Source organism: Alosa sapidissima, chromosome 9 (assembly GCF_018492685.1).
Source record: "Alosa sapidissima isolate fAloSap1 chromosome 9, fAloSap1.pri, whole genome shotgun sequence".
Classification (NCBI taxonomy): Eukaryota; Metazoa; Chordata; class Actinopteri; order Clupeiformes; family Clupeidae; genus Alosa; species Alosa sapidissima.
Window position 1 is genome coordinate 18,860,802 of NC_055965.1, and position 19,992 is coordinate 18,880,793.

Genomic DNA, 19,992 nt, shown 5'->3' on the forward strand with positions numbered 1-19,992 from the left:
TCATTCATGTCTTATCTCTTTGTATAGGTCCTCTTTGAATTTGTCCAGCGCTTCTAGTGAAAATAAAAGTTTACATTAAAAGTTAACCTACAAATTTTACATAAAAAGATCTTGAACTCGAAGCGTTGGGTAATTGGTTCTTCACGTACAGCTGTCAGGACTCACTGCAGAGCACCTGGCCCAGCTCCTGGTCTGCCAGCTGTCCAGCAACAGGACTTACTCCAAGGGGACCTGGAAGCTGCTCCTCACCAAGACCTCTGCAGTTCTGGACGAAGCTCTCATCATGTTCTCACACATGGCCTCCAATATGGTAATGGTGATCTTTTGTGACATGTTTGTTAGAGAGATACTTTTTACATCTCTGTGACCAGAGTGCGAATTACCCCACCATAATTGGGGGGGTACTGCTCCTTCACTTCTTCTGACCATAATGGTTGTGCAACACACATACAAGGTCTAAACATGCAACAAACTGATAATCAGTAGGCTACAGAATATCTCATCGTTTTTATACTGTATATCCAAAAGAGAACTGTTTTGATCAACTCTGCCCTCTGCCCTCATCTTGTCGTCTCCCTGCGGCCTGCTCACGGCTTTTATCCTGTGCCTCTCCTGTCTGCTGGTCCTTAACACATATGACACGGACAGTGTATAAAACCTAACTGCACCTACAATTTTAATGTAATTGTTTGTAGATAAAAAATAGTTTCATTAAGATAGTATCAGGGTTCTCAGATGAAACTACATTTATCAAACTAAAAATAGGAAATAATAGAATGTAAAAACAATACCAACCAATTAAAAACAAATTCAAATACTAGCACATATTTAGCCTAGGCTACTTGGGTCTTTTTATGTTTCCACAGGTTTCACTGATGTAGGCTTAGCTACATCAGACCCTCTTGTGCATACCGGTAATATAAAAACACAGGATCTGTGCCAAACTAATTTCAAAAGGGCACAATAATTTATTCAAGATATAATGAGAATGGATACCTAGGCTATGGAGTTCATCTCCTTGGAAATGACAATCGATTTTACCTCACCACAATATAAAAGTTTATTTAAATAGAGAATTACCTTGCTAACTAACCTTGGTAACTAACCAAGGTACACTTTACTAGCCTCAGTGGGTAAGTAAGTTGCAGGTAAGTAGCCAGTAATTCAATGTATGAAGAGCTATGAAAGAACAAACACGTTTATAAATGAAGGTTGTAAAATAACACATTTTCAGCAAGCTAGACGTCAGTTAGCAACTTACATTTACCCATGCATGTCAGCAGCAAACCGAATTTAGCCTACTGGAGGAATTTACCTAGCGTTTTGTCATTCAATGTTGACACTTGCTCAGTTGCTTCTTGCGCCACGGTGGTTAAAAACTGGTACGGTGCACAATAGGGGTTTCTGAAATCGCTTTACATAAAAATGTTCCTACAGTGAAAACAGGAGTTGACTTGTATTGTAACTGTAATGATATTTTTCACAATATTAGAAAAATTATCTGACCCCCCCAAAACTGATATTTCTGTCTCTTAGTTGTAATTCGAACTATGTCTGTGACGTAAAGTGACAGTGATATTTTAGCAGATAATGGGTCTGGGTTTCGAACCTAGACCAATCCACTGTCAGGGGGCACCATGGCTGCCTTGCTTTGCCTGTGCAGTTTTTGGAATTTGGTATTTGGAATTTCTTTTTAAACATTCTTTTTGTTTTTGTTCCTGCTCCTGACAGTCTCTGAGGATCATGGGTCAATCTGTGACTGATGTCCTGGATATTCTTGGAGAGCTCCGTCTGGAGCTGCTCAGTGACATGCAGTGGGAAGACATCGACTTCATCTCCTCACTGTTTGGTGAACGTCTGCGGCTGTTCTTGCCCTTCGCCTCCGGACAACTTCTGCACTGTGTCAGCAGGAAGAACCTCACCTGTGAAACCTACCAGTACATGTATGTTCCAAAGCGAGAGAACAGTAATTTCACAATGTCACATTTTGTGGCAGACAGTTATTAAGTGAGAAAATTGAGTAGGTTGAGTGTTCAGATTACCAAATAACGTGAGGACAAGCGTGAAAACACATTATTATTGTGTCTCTCTTGCTCAACTCAGCTGCAGAGTGACGGTTACAGTACGTTGCTTGGTAACAGTAGATGCCAAAATTATTGTTTGGAACTATTTTTGGGGGGCGGAGGATGAACTAACAAAAATGAACGATAGAAAACACAATATGGTGTATTTTTACTTGATTAGTTGTGTGTGTAACTGTTGTACATTTGCAATATGGCACTTAAGATATACCCACGACTGTGGTTCGGCACCCCCACCTTTGCTCATAGCTTATTCATAGCCTCTCCCTATGCTACAGATCTTTTATTTATTTTCTTATTTCATCACACGTCAAAACACACACACACACACACACACACACATATCTAACTTTCTCCAACTTTTGCACATCTTCATAGAAATTTTTATTTATTATTTTTGCCTAGCCAACACACACACACAAAACACACACACTTACATCATTAATGTCATCACCTCACATACATACAGCGCACTGCTTGCTACAGTAAGCCTCCTCTACATACTTGCTGCACACTGCCCCCCCCCCCCCCCCTCCTCCCTACATACACAGCACATTGTCTTCAGGATCTTCTCCAACACACATCCTCTACATACTTACAGCACACTGCCCCCACCTACCCACACACACACTACACACACACACACACACACATACACAGTCACTGCTCCACTCCCCTCCTGCCCACACACACATCTTCACTGTCATCACTCACATACATCATACATACAGTACTCTGCTTGCAATAGTAAGTCCCTTCACCATACTTGCAGTACACTGCCCCCCCCCCCTCTCCCCTACCTACACAGCACATTATTTCATCAGGAAGCTTCTCCAACACACATCCCCGACATACTTACAGCACACTGCCGTCCCAATACACAGCACATTGTCGCATGAGGAAGCTTCTCCAACACACATATTGCACACTGCCCTCTCCCCACATACACAGCACACTATCCCATCTCCCCTGTCATCCCCCCAACACACACACCAAGACCCCTGGCAGTTGGGTTAAGCCCTTGAGCCGTGGATCTGCCCAAGGTTTCTTCCTTGGTAAGGGAGTTTTTCCTTGCCCCTGTTGCTCTTGGGTGCTCCTTGTTGCCCCCCCCCCCCCCCAATCCCAATCCTCCCCCACCTTTCTTATGCAGCCCTTGCCACTTAATCTACTAAACCCCTCTTCTACTGCACTTTTTACCCCAGACATAATTTCACTGCATTTCTTACTTCCAGTAACTATATGCATGTGACAATAAACTTCCTTGTATCCTTGTATTTATGATAAGATATGATGCAGTATGACTCAGTATAGTATGATGGTATGCAGTACTGTTGCATATGATATGACATATGTAATTATTATGCTATTCTATCATTAAATCACTGCTTTGTAACTTTCAATTGTATAATTAACAATTAACTGTATTAATTAACTTCTCCAGTGTGACTGAGCTGAGTCTTCAGTTTGATCACATGACAGAGGAGCAGGCCGAGAACGTTCTCAAGTTCTTCATTTTGCCCTTCCTGTCCAGAAACACATCAGGTCAGAATTAAGACATGGGTTCCTGAAATATGTTTGTGATCTCTTAATGCAATGGTCTATATTTGTATGTGCATACATATAGATTGTATTGTCTGCATGAATACTGTCTGCATCATGTATATGTATGTAATATGTAACTGATTCTATACTTGTGTTGTCTCTCCTAGATCCAGGATGTATCTCCAACAATAGCATGGCGTGGCTTCTCAACAACTACGGGCAATTCTCTGGCCTTGTCCCACTCAAAAGTCTACTTGATGCCAATAAGTACTTCAATCCGGTAAGTGATGTATTGTATTCAAATAAGAAACCCTTATTTCTACTGTGAATCTGTGCGAATACCACATGCTTTGACTCTCATCAAGGGCTGCTATACATGTCTATCTCGCCCCTTATGTAATGAAACATCCACCACAATTGGCTGTATTGTTAAGATTTGGGTAATAAGAAGCAAGATGTTATTCAGTGCTTCCTGCTTTTACATTTCATGAAGATAGATGAAAGGTAATCATAGTTGTTAGCCAAACTAAGGTGTCAACAAAAACATATGGAAATCAATACAAACCAACTCTTCAGAGCAAAACATTGACATGGATTGTAAACTCTCTCTGTCTCCCCTGTTTGTCCCCAGCTGGCTGTCCTGGAGCTGCTCTCTCCCCAGCAGAAGGCGGAGCTGATCCTCCTGCCTCTCGGAGACCTTCTCCCACAGGAGGTCATCAGGGTCGTCTTCAACCACCTCCTGCAGCCTCCCCAGCAGACACAGATGCCCGAGGTCCTGCAACATCTAGTCAGGATTGCACAAGAGGTAAAATGCTACATAGACAATACTTCATTTCAGATTTCAAACAAATTTGGAAATTCTTACTAATGCTTTTTAAAAAGAAATCACTATATCACAATAACTTCAAGAGACATGTTTTTAAATACTGATTTTATTTTGACATCTTATTTCTTCACAGGACGAGATACCGTGTCTCACCCTTCAGTTAGTGTAAGTGCGGTTCAGATCTTATTCACTGTCAATAAAATTATTCATGCTGGTGATATAAACATGTTTAAAAAGTTTAATGCTGATGCACTTTTTGCTATTATTAATAGTATAAATAGTTACAGTAATCAGTAACCAATTCTAACTTCCCCACCCCAGATCAGAGAACCTGTACATGGGTCTGTCATATGTGCCTCCTGAATTAGAGCATATCATCTACACAACCGTCGATCAACTTAGAGGGAACTCACCACAAGGTTCATTACTTTATATGCAATATATTGCTGATATCTACATATAATGTATTTATACTGTAGCCTATAACGTTCTTGTCTGTTTTTTGTCTGAACAGGTTGCATACTTCCACAGCCACCTTCAGTAAGTGTTGCTATGTGTTGTGTGTGCCCGGCTATGTTGAATTGACGATCTATAATGATATATAGATATAATCAGATATACTGACTGCGTCTCTTTCTTTTCCACTCTAGTGTCCTTTCACAAGGGTAAATGGTAAGTTCATTCTCAGGCAAAGTCAATTTAATCACATGCAGTACATATTATCTATGTCTTTTTATACCCCAGAATGTTGGAATGTACATAATACTTTCCTGTGATTTTTGCAGAGACTGAAATTTGCTACAGGACAAACAGGTTTGCACAACCACTTTTTCTGTATTTCTTCTTGCCCTAATGACTAGAACATTGTATATTTCTACAATGTATAGTTCTGCCCAATTTACAGAGCCAGGGCAGCGGAGGAACATCAGAGTTTGTTTGACATTAATTTATTTACCAATTTAATTACGAGCTCATATGTCAGGAAGGCCAATGGGAATTAGGAATGTAACTAGAAATACAATGCCAGAGGAATTACAATAGTGGATGGAAAGCTGCTGGCTTAATGTTGGTGGGGAGATTCCTGAAGAAAAAAAACACTGAATCACTTAATCTTTGAGATCATACAAACCCTTGTACCAAAAAACGTTGTGTGTCAGCCGTTCTTGAGATATCACACTCAAGGTGGTTTTGACCTTGACCTTGACATTTGACTTGATCATTGAGTCCATGTTCACACCAAATTTGAAGCATATACGTCAAGCCGGCAGGAGGTGTCCACTACAAAACAACAAACTGATCTTGATAAATTAGGTCTCAATCACTCGTCATTGACTCTCATCGGCAGACAACACAACGCAACACAACCCACTCACACGTAATTTACTTCTCCTCTGACTAAACTTACTAGACGTCTTAGAACCCCCTATTCTATTCCCTCCCCTTATCAATCGCTAACGTATCCGAACCCCTAAATATTCCCTCCCGGACACCTCCCCCCAATCAAAACACATCGGGGGGGGGGGGGGTTATGCATATGTGCTAATATAGCACGCAAACAGTGAGGCATAAAGACAGTGGTACAAGTGGCTAGTGGACAGACAGTAGGCTACCAAACATGGAGGGGGTGAAGAGGCAGACAGACTATGCAGAGAAGTCTATCTCTCCTCTTTCCTTAAAGGAGAATTCCGGTGTGATATTGACCTAAAGTGTATCGAAACATGATACCGAGTGTGAACGTATGTCTCATAGCCCATCTCGGCTTGTCCCCTGCACTCCAAAATCTGGCGCTAGTTAGCCGATGCTACCAACATCTTTTTCAATAGTGGTGCTTCGGCATCGTGCTAGCCATGCAAATAAATCACTGTTTTACACCCATTTACGAGGCTCAATGTATCTCCACACTTCATTGGTAGACTTCCGAGGGCCCTGACATTTAAAACGAGACATTGAGAACTTTGAAAAAGCACTGGTAGTTTACTTACAAGATGATTTATACAGACAGTATCTTCACAAAGTTTAGCGTTTGCAGCCATCTTGAATTTAGTCACGATAAGTCGAGCAACGAGTAAGAATGAACAGCTATGATAAGGGATCAGATTCCAAAAATAATTCAGTGGAAATGCATGGATTCCAGTTGCTGCTCCTGGAAGAAACTGGAATCCATGCATTTCCACTGAATTATTTTTGGAATCTGATCCCTTATCATACCTGTTCATTCTTACTCGTTGCTCGACTTATCGTGACTAAATTCAAGATGGCTGCAAACGTTAAACTTCGTGAAGATACTGTCTGTATAAATCGTCTTGTAAGTAAACTACCAGTGCTTTTTCAAAGTTGTCAATGTCTCGTTTTAAATGTCAGGGCCCTAGGAAGTCTACCAAGCACAGTAGCAACAAAACTAAAGGTCAACAGCACCACATTCATAGTGTCTTGTCATAAAAGTGGTGTGGCTCCTTTAAGACTCCGTTTGTGTGAGTTCTGGAGCATCCTATAATCCAACTCTCTACTTGATCTAACTATAGTGTACATCATCTGATTTAAATATTTACAGGTATCAAGGCTATATTTAACATTTAGCATTTATTTTCTATTTGGACCGTAATGAAATCATGCACTGAACAATTTAAGCACAGCTCAGCTTTAAGAAACGTAATATGCATGCTTAGCATTTTGTGAAACTACATTGGAAAAACTGGTTGTACAGTTATCTAGGCGATATTGTTAACATTTATTTTGTATTTGGCCTTATCATATATGACAAAAGCCCAACGCTGGAGACCGTGTAGACATTTGCTTCAATTTCAATTACGATTGAATTCAATTCGATTACTCGGGAACGGCTATAACTTGTATAAGGGAATGCTTTACACCTTTGCGTTCGGTAAATTCTGCTGTTTATTCTGATACGGTTTGTAATTTCTTTGAATGAAAAGTTTGTGAGATATTCCATCACGACGAATGGGTGTGGAGATGTCCGTCTGTCTGCCTCATAGGTCTAAATAGCAGCGTGTCGCGGGCCGGATTAAAATACCTAGGCCTACTATTCAAAAGATAACTACGTGAGAATATTAGTCTGTGAAGATATAACGCAGATCCACAGATCTCACTAGATTTATGTCTATGCCGTCATCCTGAAATAATCTAGCAGTGGCACATGAAAGCATAGTGACAGTTTCTTAATGGTAGTGAAGTGAAAGTGAAGCGTTGCACCAGTGCCTATAGGCTATGCTGCGGTGGCGGCTCACTACGAGTTGTAGAACTTCAAATCAGCGCGATTTACCCTTATAGGCTGGTAACGTTAGGCTACATGATCCCTACAGACACTTTCTTATTTTTAACCGTCAATAAGTATGAAAATTAGACCGGATCTGACTATTTGTGGTACGCTAGCTCTACCCGCCACAGTGGCTGGTAAGTTGACCAAATTCACCCGCCAGCGCACAAAACTACCCGCATTTGGCGTGGGGCGGGTGGAGCTCCAGTGGAATTTTAATTTCACGACGAGAATTCTCGGTCTAACCGTTCATGTGCCGTTGAAACGGTGTAAATAGGCGACCCATCAGGCCAGCACTATAACTCCGAGCGTGGTAAACAAAATCGGATATTTCAGGCAGTAAATGCTCCCGTTAACAAAAAAAAAACAAAAAAACAGATTTTGTTCAAATCTACACACCTATGGCTACTGAAAAATGTCAGGTTAATTTAGCAAATGTTATTTTGAAGTGTTAAAAAACATCGTTGTTTTAGAATTTCTGAACAAAAGTGGTGATAATTGGGGGTGTTACGATAGTTCAAAACGAAGCCTAGGCTAAGTTTCAGCCAGTGACTGTTTGCCATAGAAGGCCAATTCCCTCGTCAGGCCAGCTATCGCTAGGAAAGGCGGCTGACAATTTGACTGTGAAGTTTATTATTACTTAGCTGCTAACACTACCACCGCCACTGCACACAACCGCGAACCTAGATATATTTCCGAGGTCTAGCTAAACGTAGCAGCTACAGTAGGCCTACGAGTTTGTTGCTTATCGATGACAGGTAACGCCAGCTTGCTTGCTTACTTGTCTAGCAGAGTCGTTAAAAATAGACTTCACATACTCGATTCGAATAAAAAACACAGATGAATTGTAACTTACATTGGGTGTGGTAGGAAAACGTCCATTTCGTCATAGTTTGTTGGAAGAAGCAGACGGAAACTTTCTTGATGAGAATTGAGCAGTGTGAAAGCAGTGTGGTGGTTCAAAAGCGACTAATTACAGGATGTGTAGGACTAGTTTAGGGAGCGCCAGATTGTATGCAGGTCGACCCGCACCCGATTACTTTACGACCGTTCTAAATGAGCCCCCTTTGTGATGTCATAGAGAGAAAAATAAGTTTTCAAACAATTTTAATCCCCTATTTCTCAAAAAGTGTAAACTTAAAAAAAAATCTGAAATGATAACTCTCTTATCCAATTCCAGACCTACACAACTGTTATTTCAACATGTCTGTACGTTAAGCGGTTAGAGCCGCATTAATTTTTGAAAAGGTTATAATAAGAAGAAGCCAGGAGATTTCAAGATAGTGGATTCCATCCACTATAATGATACACTCAACTCACGTTGCAGTACAATGCACAAAGTTTGCAATTCGATTTTCTTGTGATTGTTTTAACAGAATAACCTGACAAATATTCTGACGTCTGATGAACAAGTGAAATCAAAAGCAGATTATACCCTATTCTGTTTAAAACGTACATTATGTACGTTACAAAAAGTGCAGTGGATTAGGATCGCAAACTCTGTTTTAAACTGGTTTGTTTTGCCCACTGCTTCACACCTCATGACCTGGAACATGTTTGTGGTTTCATAGCTCTGAGTTGCAGCATCTCTTGGATATGGGACAAGTACCCTGCCAATACAGCGTGTCAGAGTATGCATGCTCTGAGGTGAGGTGCTTTTTTAACTCATTCATGTCTTATCTCTTTGTATAGGTCCTCTTTGAATTTGTCCAGCGCTTCTAGTGAAAATAGAAGTTTACATTAAAAGTTAACCTACAAATTTTACATAAAAATATCTTGAACTCGAAGTGTTGGGTAATTGGTTCTTCACGTACAGCTGTCAGGACTCACTGCAGAGCACCTGGCCCAGCTCCTGGTCTGCCAGCTGTCCAGCAACAGGACTTACTCCAAGGGGACCTGGAAGCTGCTCCTCACCAAGACCTCTGCAGTTCTGGACGAAGCTCTCATCATGTTCTCACACATGGCCTCCAATATGGTAATGGGGATCTTTTGTGACACGTTTGTTAGAGAGATACTTTTTACATCTCTGTGACCAGAGTGCGAATTACCCCACCATAATTGGGGGGGTACTGCTCCTTCACTTCTTCTGACCATAATGGTTGTGCAACACACATACAAGGTCTAAACATGCAACAAACTGATAATCAGTAGGCTACAGAATATCTCATCGTTTTTATACTGTATATCCAAAAGAGAACTGTTTTGATCAACTCTGCCCTCTGCCCTCATCTTGTCGTCTCCCTGCGGCCTGCTCACGGCTTTTATCCTGTGCCTCTCCTGTCTGCTGGTCCTTAACACATATGACACGGACAGTGTATAAAACCTAACTGCACCTACAATTTTAATGTAATTGTTTGTAGATAAAAAATAGTTTCATTAAGATAGTATCAGGGTTCTCAGATGAAACTACATTTATCAAACTAAAAATAGGAAATAATAGAATGTAAAAACAATACCAACCAATTAAAAACAAATTCAAATACTAGCACATATTTAGCCTAGGCTACTTGGGTCTTTTTATGTTTCCACAGGTTTCACTGATGTAGGCTTAGCTACATCAGACCCTCTTGTGCATACCGGTAATATAAAAACACAGGATCTGTGCCAAACTAATTTCAAAAGGGCACAATAATTTATTCAAGATATAATGAGAATGGATACCTAGGCTATGGAGTTCATCTCCTTGGAAATGACAATCGATTTTACCTCACCACAATATAAAAGTTTATTTAAATAGAGAATTACCTTGCTAACTAACCTTGGTAACTAACCAAGGTACATTTTACTAGCCTCAGTGGGTAAGTAAGTAGCAGGTAAGTAGCCAGTAATTCAATGTATGAAGAGGTGACATGAGCTATGAAAGAACAAACACGTTTATAAATGAAGGTTGTAAAATAACACATTTTCAACAAGCTAGACGTCAGTTAGCAACTTACATTTACCCATGCACGTCAGCAGCAAACCGAATTTAGCCTACTGGAGGAATTTACCTAGCGTTTTGTCATTCAATGTTGACACTTGCTCAGTTGCTTCTAGCGCCACGGTGGTTAAAAATGGTACGGTCCACAATAGGGGTTTCTGAAATCGCTTTACATAAAAATGTTCCTACAGTGAAAACAGGAGTTGACTTGTATTGTAACTGTAATGATATTTTTCACAATATTAGAAAAATTATCTGACCCCCCCAAAACTGATATTTCTGTCTCTTTGGGGGGTACTGGGTCTTCATTGGGGGGTATAGTACCCCCCAGTACCCCCTGTAATTCGAACTATGTCTGTGACGTAAAGTGACAGTGATATTTTAGCAGATAATGGGTCTGGGTTTCGAACCTAGACCAATCCACTGTCAGGGGTCACCATGGCTGCCTTGCTTTGCCTGTGCAGTTTTTGGAATTTGGTATTTGGAATTTCTTTTTAAACATTCTTTTATTTTTGTTCCTGCTCCTGACAGTCTCTGAGGATCATGGGTCCATCTGTGACTCATGTCCTGGATATTCTTGGGGAGCTCCGTCTGGAGTCGCTCAGTGACATGCAGTGGCAAGACATCTATTTCATCTCCTCACTGTTTAGTGACAGTCTGCGGCCATTTTTACCCTTCGCCTCTGGAGACCTTCTGCAATGTGTCAGCAGCAAGAACCTCACCTGTGAAACTTACCAGTACATGTATGTATGATGTAAACTATTGATACACATTGTGTTCAAAATTGTACTGTAAGAAATCAGACACTGTCATGAAATACAATATAGTACAATACATTATGATATGAGATAATATGACACAATTTGATAGAACACAATATGATACAACTGAGAGCAACTTAGCACATGATATAACATGATATTATATGGGAAATCCTATATAGGATGTAGGTATTTAAGACTTCTTCTGTGTATATCTTAAAATGAAATGAAATACTATGCTGTTGTATATGTATATCACATATGTACAAATGTGTAATTATTATGTTATTATATGACTATTTGAATGTTTTGTGACTACTTCTCCAGTGTGGGTGAGCTGAGTCATCATTTTGATGACATGACAGAGGAGCAGGCCGAGGATGTCCTCCGGTCCTTCATCCTGCCCTTCCTGTCCAGAAACACATCAGGTCAGAATTAAGACATGGGTCCAAAAAAGATCACTACTTTGTCATATATGTTCTGTTACACTACACTGGCAATATATTCCCACCTATAAACCAAGGAATTTTTTCAGCTATGAGCTACACACAGGGGTGACTTAGGCTTTATATCCCTGTGAGTATTTTAAAAGCAAAAGTGTCATGATGCTAGTGGCCTAACAACTTTTGCATCAGAATTTTTTTAAGTACTTAATGTTTTATAATAAGCTGTGGTTAATATACATACAATACATTATTATAATAAATTCAATACAATATATTGCTACTTCTTTTTGCATTAATCACTGTTCTGCATTTTATGCACAATGTGTCTTACATGTGGGAAATTACTGTATTCAGATTGTAAGTGTACTTACAAATTATTCTCACTGGTTCTATTTGTAGTCTATTGTACAGTTTTAAAACTAATAACTAGTTTGTGTAGTTTCTAACCCATTCGTTTTAAGAGTGTAAGTATAATCAAATTGGTACATTTGCACATTTGCAGACTCTGGATGCTTCTCCAACAACAGCATGGAATGGCTTACAGATAACTACGGACAATTCTCTGTCCTTGTTCCTCTCGAAAGTCTATTTGATCGCAACCAGGACTTTGATCCAGTATGTGACACATTTTTTTACCAATCAATGACTAATCAGTCAATCACATCATTTGTAGTGTCTTGTGTCCTTTGCTAAATCTTTCTCCCTGCCCCTCCCCCTTCCTACCTCTCTTTCTTTCTCTCTCTCCCTCCCTCTCCATCTATCTCTCTTTCTCTCTCTCTCTCTTTCTCTCCTTTCCTCCCCTCTCTTTCTCTCTCTCTCTCTCTCTCTCTCTCTGTCTCTCTTTCTGCAGCTGGAGGTGTTGGATCTTCTCAGTCCAAAGCAGATGGCTGAGTTGATGGTTCTGCCTCTCCCTCATGCCCAAGGGAAAGATGAGGTCGTCAGCAGAGTGCTGGATCACCTGCTGGAATCACCTGTGGAGAGGAATCTTCCAGAAGTTCTTGGTCTCACCATCATCCTTGCCACACAGGTAAAAAGGAGATTCATTACAAAAGCTAGGGATTCATATTAGAAACTATTAGGTATTGCCAAACAGTTACTCATACTCGGTCCAGTCCCCTTCAAAGACTCTTGCTTAACACACTTCTCTTACTTCTAACTTTCCTAGGATGAAGCACCTTGTGAGTTCTACCAGGCAATGTAAGTCCAATCAACATTCCCTGATGTACCTTAAGGCCGAGGCTGACCAGGCTTACAGATAGATTTTATTGATAAAAACAGTCTGTACTTTTGAGTTTTATTCCATGTGATTTGGTATCTGCATTGTCTTACCATACAATTAGGTATCTATGTTTAATACCTCAAATAATTGCAATTGTCCCAATTCTCTTGTCATCCTGTGATGTGGTATTCCTCACACACTTTTTGTTTTTATCAAAAATTTGCAAGTAGTCTTTTCCTCATGTTGGCTCCCATTATTTTGTCATACTGTGATGTGGTATTTCTATTTTTTTGTCTATGTTTATGCATTTAGCATTTTTGTTTGTTTGTTTTTGTTCTTCCTATCCTTCGATGTGCGATGCTGTGTAGTATCCCAAGGCTGAGTGAGTCTGTGACATCAGTACCAGCAGTTCTGGAGCTCATCATCAGAGGAGCTGTGGAAGAGCTGCTCCAGCTCAGTCCACTAGGTGAGTAGCGCACACACACAAACACACACACACACACACACACACACACACACACACAGGTAGACATTTTCCAAAGTTTCATGTTCACATCCTCATGAACTCTTTTCTTTCTCGAGCAGATTGTGCTGTTCCTCTGCCTGCTCAGGTGAGATACTATTCTTTTAAGAGCAAGTCTGACTCTAAACAACATTTATATACAGATATTTTGATGTCACTTTTAACGGTAAAAATAATTATGTTTACAAAATGTTTACATTTGACTTTTGTTTCGCTTCATATTTAGTGTCCTACAACACCAGTTAATGGTAAGTTTCAGTATTGCCACGTTTTTTCCACTACCATTTTGAGAAAAGTCTGTTAATTTGGATACTTAATGACTAATGACTCACCACTCGGTGAGTTGCACAGTTTTGAAAACAAACGTTAAGGGTTGTTTTAGGACATGTTTGAGTAGCCTACTACAGTATGCCCATTGCCAGCCACCCTGAGAGGTGAAAAGGCGATTCAAAACGAGTCAGAAAAGTCGAGACAGGACCAATCGTCAAAATTTCGGTGTCCACCACTCTAGTTCATCCAAAACAAACCAAAAAAGGGCCTTAAAGTGCTAAAAACCGGAATTTTCCTTTAATTTGGATACTCAATTTGGATACTTCTTTTTTTTGTATAGAAACCAGAATTTGTGAAGGTGTTAACAGGTAAGTTAAATTCATGTCATATGTAAAATAATAAGAAAAGTTTAACAGATGGAATAGAAACCTATAAAGGAGTGGAAACCAGCTGATCATATTTTGTCGTGTCAACAGCACTGTCCTGCAGTCTCAACTGGCAGCTGGCCTCGTCCCCTGTAATGTCAGTCTGGAGCAGTATGCCTGTTCAGAGGTGAGACGGGATAAAGGTGTCCTGGGTAACTTTGATGTAAACAAGCATCTCTTTGGTCACATTCATAGAATGATGCACCATGGACATGAATTAAAATAATCAAGTAAAAAAACACTTCGCCAAATGATTTGCAAAGAATACTATGACACATGCAAGAGATAATACTCAATGAAGACAAAACTCAACATGCAAGACACAAGTACAGTACATAATAAATATTACATGATACATAAGGAGAATAAAAATACTCCAAAAGTGTAACGATTTTAAACTCTGTGTTGCTTATGTGTCTGCACCTACAGCTAACAGGATTCACTGCACATCACCTGGCCCAGGTTCTGATTTGCAAGCTGTCCAGCAACATGACTTACTCCAGGGAGACCTGGAAACTGCTCCTCACCAAGTCCTCTGCAGTTCTGGATGATGCTCTCATCATGTTCTCCAACATGGTAATGCATGGGGGTCTTTTGTGACAAATTTGAGTTACTTTTGTCATTTTCCAAAGTATTAGGGTTCTTCTGTTCTTCTATTCTTTCATTTTCTCAACATTCTTTTTGTTTTTGTTCCTGCTCCTGACAGTCTCTGAGGATCATGGGTCAATCTGTGACTGATGTCCTGGATATTCTTGGAGAGCTCCGTCTGGAGCTGCTCAGTGACATGCAGTGGGAAGACATCGACTTCATCTCCTCACTGTTTGGTGAACGTCTGCGGCTGTTCTTGCCCTTCGCCTCCGGACAACTTCTGCACTGTGTCAGCAGGAAGAACCTCACCTGTGAAACCTACCAGTACATGTATGTTCCAAAGCGAGAGAACAGTAATTTCACAATGTCACATTTTGTGGCAGACAGTTATTAAGTGAGAAAATTGAGTAGGTTGAGTGTTCAGATTACCAAATAACGTGAGGACAAGCGTGAAAACACATTATTATTGTGTCTCTCTTGCTCAACTCAGCTGCAGAGTGACGGTTACAGTACGTTGCTTGGTAACAGTAGATGCCAAAATTATTGTTTGGAACTATTTTTGGGGGGCGGAGGATGAACTAACAAAATGAACGATAGAAAACACAATATGGTGTATTTTTACTTGATTAGTTGTGTGTGTAACTGTTGTACATTTGCAATATGGCACTTAAGATATACCCACGACTGTGGTTCGGCACCCCCACCTTTGCTCATAGCTTATTCATAGCCTCTCCCTATGCTACAGATCTTTTATTTATTTTCTTATTTCATCACACGTCAAAACACACACACACACACACACACACACATATCTAACTTTCTCCAACTTTTGCACATCTTCATAGAAATTTTTATTTATTATTTTTGCCTAGCCAACACACACACACAAAACACACACACTTACATCATTAATGTCATCACCTCACATACATACAGCGCACTGCTTGCTACAGTAAGCCTCCTCTACATACTTGCTGCACACTGCCCCCCCCCCCCCCCTCCTCCCTACATACACAGCACATTGTCTTCAGGATCTTCTCCAACACACATCCTCTACATACTTACAGCACACTGCCCCCACCTACCCACACACACACTACACACACACACACACACACATACACAGTCACTGCTCCACTCCCCTCCTGCCCACACACACATCTTCACTGTCATCACTCACATACATCATACATACAGTACTCTGCTTGCAATAGTAAGTCCCTTCACCATACTTGCAGTACACTGCCCCCCCCCCCTCTCCCCTACCTACACAGCACATTATTTCATCAGGAAGCTTCTCCAACACACATCCCCGACATACTTACAGCACACTGCCGTCCCAATACACAGCACATTGTCGCATGAGGAAGCTTCTCCAACACACATATTGCACACTGCCCTCTCCCCACATACACAGCACACTATCCCATCTCCCCTGTCATCCCCCCAACACACACACCAAGACCCCTGGCAGTTGGGTTAAGCCCTTGAGCCGTGGATCTGCCCAAGGTTTCTTCCTTGGTAAGGGAGTTTTTCCTTGCCCCTGTTGCTCTTGGGTGCTCCTTGTTGCCCCCCCCCCCCCCCAATCCCAATCCTCCCCCACCTTTCTTATGCAGCCCTTGCCACTTAATCTACTAAACCCCTCTTCTACTGCACTTTTTACCCCAGACATAATTTCACTGCATTTCTTACTTCCAGTAACTATATGCATGTGACAATAAACTTCCTTGTATCCTTGTATTTATGATAAGATATGATGCAGTATGACTCAGTATAGTATGATGGTATGCAGTACTGTTGCATATGATATGACATATGTAATTATTATGCTATTCTATCATTAAATCACTGCTTTGTAACTTTCAATTGTATAATTAACAATTAACTGTATTAATTAACTTCTCCAGTGTGACTGAGCTGAGTCTTCAGTTTGATCACATGACAGAGGAGCAGGCCGAGAACGTTCTCAAGTTCTTCATTTTGCCCTTCCTGTCCAGAAACACATCAGGTCAGAATTAAGACATGGGTTCCTGAAATATGTTTGTGATCTCTTAATGCAATGGTCTATATTTGTATGTGCATACATATAGATTGTATTGTCTGCATGAATACTGTCTGCATCATGTATATGTATGTAATATGTAACTGATTCTATACTTGTGTTGTCTCTCCTAGATCCAGGATGTATCTCCAACAATAGCATGGCGTGGCTTCTCAACAACTACGGGCAATTCTCTGGCCTTGTCCCACTCAAAAGTCTACTTGATGCCAATAAGTACTTCAATCCGGTAAGTGATGTATTGTATTCAAATAAGAAACCCTTATTTCTACTGTGAATCTGTGCGAATACCACATGCTTTGACTCTCATCAAGGGCTGCTATACATGTCTATCTCGCCCCTTATGTAATGAAACATCCACCACAATTGGCTGTATTGTTAAGATTTGGGTAATAAGAAGCAAGATGTTATTCAGTGCTTCCTGCTTTTACATTTCATGAAGATAGATGAAAGGTAATCATAGTTGTTAGCCAAACTAAGGTGTCAACAAAAACATATGGAAATCAATACAAACCAACTCTTCAGAGCAAAACATTGACATGGATTGTAAACTCTCTCTGTCTCCCCTGTTTGTCCCCAGCTGGCTGTCCTGGAGCTGCTCTCTCCCCAGCAGAAGGCGGAGCTGATCCTCCTGCCTCTCGGAGACCTTCTCCCACAGGAGGTCATCAGGGTCGTCTTCAACCACCTCCTGCAGCCTCCCCAGCAGACACAGATGCCCGAGGTCCTGCAACATCTAGTCAGGATTGCACAAGAGGTAAAATGCTACATAGACAATACTTCATTTCAGATTTCAAACAAATTTGGAAATTCTTACTAATGCTTTTTAAAAAGAAATCACTATATCACAATAACTTCAAGAGACATGTTTTTAAATACTGATTTTATTTTGACATCTTATTTCTTCACAGGACGAGATACCGTGTCTCACCCTTCAGTTAGTGTAAGTGCGGTTCAGATCTTATTCACTGTCAATAAAATTATTCATGCTGGTGATATAAACATGTTTAAAAAGTTTAATGCTGATGCACTTTTTGCTATTATTAATAGTATAAATAGTTACAGTAATCAGTAACCAATTCTAACTTCCCCACCCCAGATCAGAGAACCTGTACATGGGTCTGTCATATGTGCCTCCTGAATTAGAGCATATCATCTACACAACCGTCGATCAACTTAGAGGGAACTCACCACAAGGTTCATTACTTTATATGCAATATATTGCTGATATCTACATATAATGTATTTATACTGTAGCCTATAACGTTCTTGTCTGTTTTTTGTCTGAACAGGTTGCATACTTCCACAGCCACCTTCAGTAAGTGTTGCTATGTGTTGTGTGTGCCCGGCTATGTTGAATTGACGATCTATAATGATATATAGATATAATCAGATATACTGACTGCGTCTCTTTCTTTTCCACTCTAGTGTCCTTTCACAAGGGTAAATGGTAAGTTCATTCTCAGGCAAAGTCAATTTAATCACATGCAGTACATATTATCTATGTCTTTTTATACCCCAGAATGTTGGAATGTACATAATACTTTCCTGTGATTTTTGCAGAGACTGAAATTTGCTACAGGACAAACAGGTTTGCACAACCACTTTTTCTGTATTTCTTCTTGCCCTAATGACTAGAACATTGTATATTTCTACAATGTATAGTTCTGCCCAATTTACAGAGCCAGGGCAGCGGAGGAACATCAGAGTTTGTTTGACATTAATTTATTTACCAATTTAATTACGAGCTCATATGTCAGGAAGGCCAATGGGAATTAGGAATGTAACTAGAAATACAATGCCAGAGGAATTACAATAGTGGATGGAAAGCTGCTGGCTTAATGTTGGTGGGGAGATTCCTGAAGAAAAAAAACACTGAATCACTTAATCTTTGAGATCATACAAACCCTTGTACCAAAAAACGTTGTGTGTCAGCCGTTCTTGAGATATCACACTCAAGGTGGTTTTGACCTTGACCTTGACATTTGACTTGATCATTGAGTCCATGTTCACACCAAATTTGAAGCATATACGTCAAGCCGGCAGGAGGTGTCCACTACAAAACAACAAACTGATCTTGATAAATTAGGTCTCAATCACTCGTCATTGACTCTCATCGGCAGACAACACAACGCAACACAACCCACTCACACGTAATTTACTTCTCCTCTGACTAAACTTACTAGACGTCTTAGAACCCCCTATTCTATTCCCTCCCCTTATCAATCGCTAACGTATCCGAACCCCTAAATATTCCCTCCCGGACACCTCCCCCCAATCAAAACACATCGGGGGGGGGGGGGGTTATGCATATGTGCTAATATAGCACGCAAACAGTGAGGCATAAAGACAGTGGTACAAGTGGCTAGTGGACAGACAGTAGGCTACCAAACATGGAGGGGGTGAAGAGGCAGACAGACTATGCAGAGAAGTCTATCTCTCCTCTTTCCTTAAAGGAGAATTCCGGTGTGATATTGACCTAAAGTGTATCGAAACATGATACCGAGTGTGAACGTATGTCTCATAGCCCATCTCGGCTTGTCCCCTGCACTCCAAAATCTGGCGCTAGTTAGCCGATGCTACCAACATCTTTTTCAATAGTGGTGCTTCGGCATCGGGCTAGCCATGCAAATAAATCACTGTTTTACACCCATTTACGAGGCTCAATGTATCTCCACACTTCATTGGTAGACTTCCGAGGGCCCTGACATTTAAAACGAGACATTGAGAACTTTGAAAAAGCACTGGTAGTTTACTTACAAGATGATTTATACAGACAGTATCTTCACAAAGTTTAGCGTTTGCAGCCATCTTGAATTTAGTCACGATAAGTCGAGCAACGAGTAAGAATGAACAGCTATGATAAGGGATCAGATTCCAAAAATAATTCAGTGGAAATGCATGGATTCCAGTTGCTGCTCCTGGAAGAAACTGGAATCCATGCATTTCCACTGAATTATTTTTGGAATCTGATCCCTTATCATACCTGTTCATTCTTACTCGTTGCTCGACTTATCGTGACTAAATTCAAGATGGCTGCAAACGTTAAACTTCGTGAAGA

At 40.5% G+C, this 19,992-nt stretch overlaps 1 protein-coding gene across 1 annotated transcript in view; it reads left to right on the forward strand.

Moving 5' to 3' along the window:
* Positions 1 to 19,992, forward strand: part of mslnb (mesothelin b) — a 290,146-nt gene that overhangs the window by 172,710 nt on the left and 97,444 nt on the right. The window contains exons 112-143 of the mRNA XM_042103582.1: positions 152 to 310; positions 1,732 to 1,943; positions 3,523 to 3,623; positions 3,791 to 3,903; positions 4,255 to 4,428; positions 4,583 to 4,614; positions 4,771 to 4,868; positions 4,964 to 4,989; positions 5,100 to 5,121; positions 5,235 to 5,262; positions 9,295 to 9,370; positions 9,540 to 9,698; positions 11,175 to 11,386; positions 11,732 to 11,832; positions 12,353 to 12,465; positions 12,701 to 12,877; positions 13,016 to 13,047; positions 13,438 to 13,535; positions 13,655 to 13,680; positions 13,819 to 13,840; positions 14,203 to 14,230; positions 14,339 to 14,414; positions 14,717 to 14,863; positions 14,994 to 15,205; positions 16,783 to 16,883; positions 17,051 to 17,163; positions 17,515 to 17,688; positions 17,843 to 17,874; positions 18,031 to 18,128; positions 18,224 to 18,249; positions 18,360 to 18,381; positions 18,495 to 18,522. Coding sequence (XP_041959516.1) covers positions 152 to 310; positions 1,732 to 1,943; positions 3,523 to 3,623; positions 3,791 to 3,903; positions 4,255 to 4,428; positions 4,583 to 4,614; positions 4,771 to 4,868; positions 4,964 to 4,989; positions 5,100 to 5,121; positions 5,235 to 5,262; positions 9,295 to 9,370; positions 9,540 to 9,698; positions 11,175 to 11,386; positions 11,732 to 11,832; positions 12,353 to 12,465; positions 12,701 to 12,877; positions 13,016 to 13,047; positions 13,438 to 13,535; positions 13,655 to 13,680; positions 13,819 to 13,840; positions 14,203 to 14,230; positions 14,339 to 14,414; positions 14,717 to 14,863; positions 14,994 to 15,205; positions 16,783 to 16,883; positions 17,051 to 17,163; positions 17,515 to 17,688; positions 17,843 to 17,874; positions 18,031 to 18,128; positions 18,224 to 18,249; positions 18,360 to 18,381; positions 18,495 to 18,522 — 3,038 coding nt within the window. The remainder of the gene's footprint in view (positions 1 to 151; positions 311 to 1,731; positions 1,944 to 3,522; positions 3,624 to 3,790; positions 3,904 to 4,254; positions 4,429 to 4,582; positions 4,615 to 4,770; positions 4,869 to 4,963; positions 4,990 to 5,099; positions 5,122 to 5,234; positions 5,263 to 9,294; positions 9,371 to 9,539; positions 9,699 to 11,174; positions 11,387 to 11,731; positions 11,833 to 12,352; positions 12,466 to 12,700; positions 12,878 to 13,015; positions 13,048 to 13,437; positions 13,536 to 13,654; positions 13,681 to 13,818; positions 13,841 to 14,202; positions 14,231 to 14,338; positions 14,415 to 14,716; positions 14,864 to 14,993; positions 15,206 to 16,782; positions 16,884 to 17,050; positions 17,164 to 17,514; positions 17,689 to 17,842; positions 17,875 to 18,030; positions 18,129 to 18,223; positions 18,250 to 18,359; positions 18,382 to 18,494; positions 18,523 to 19,992) is intronic.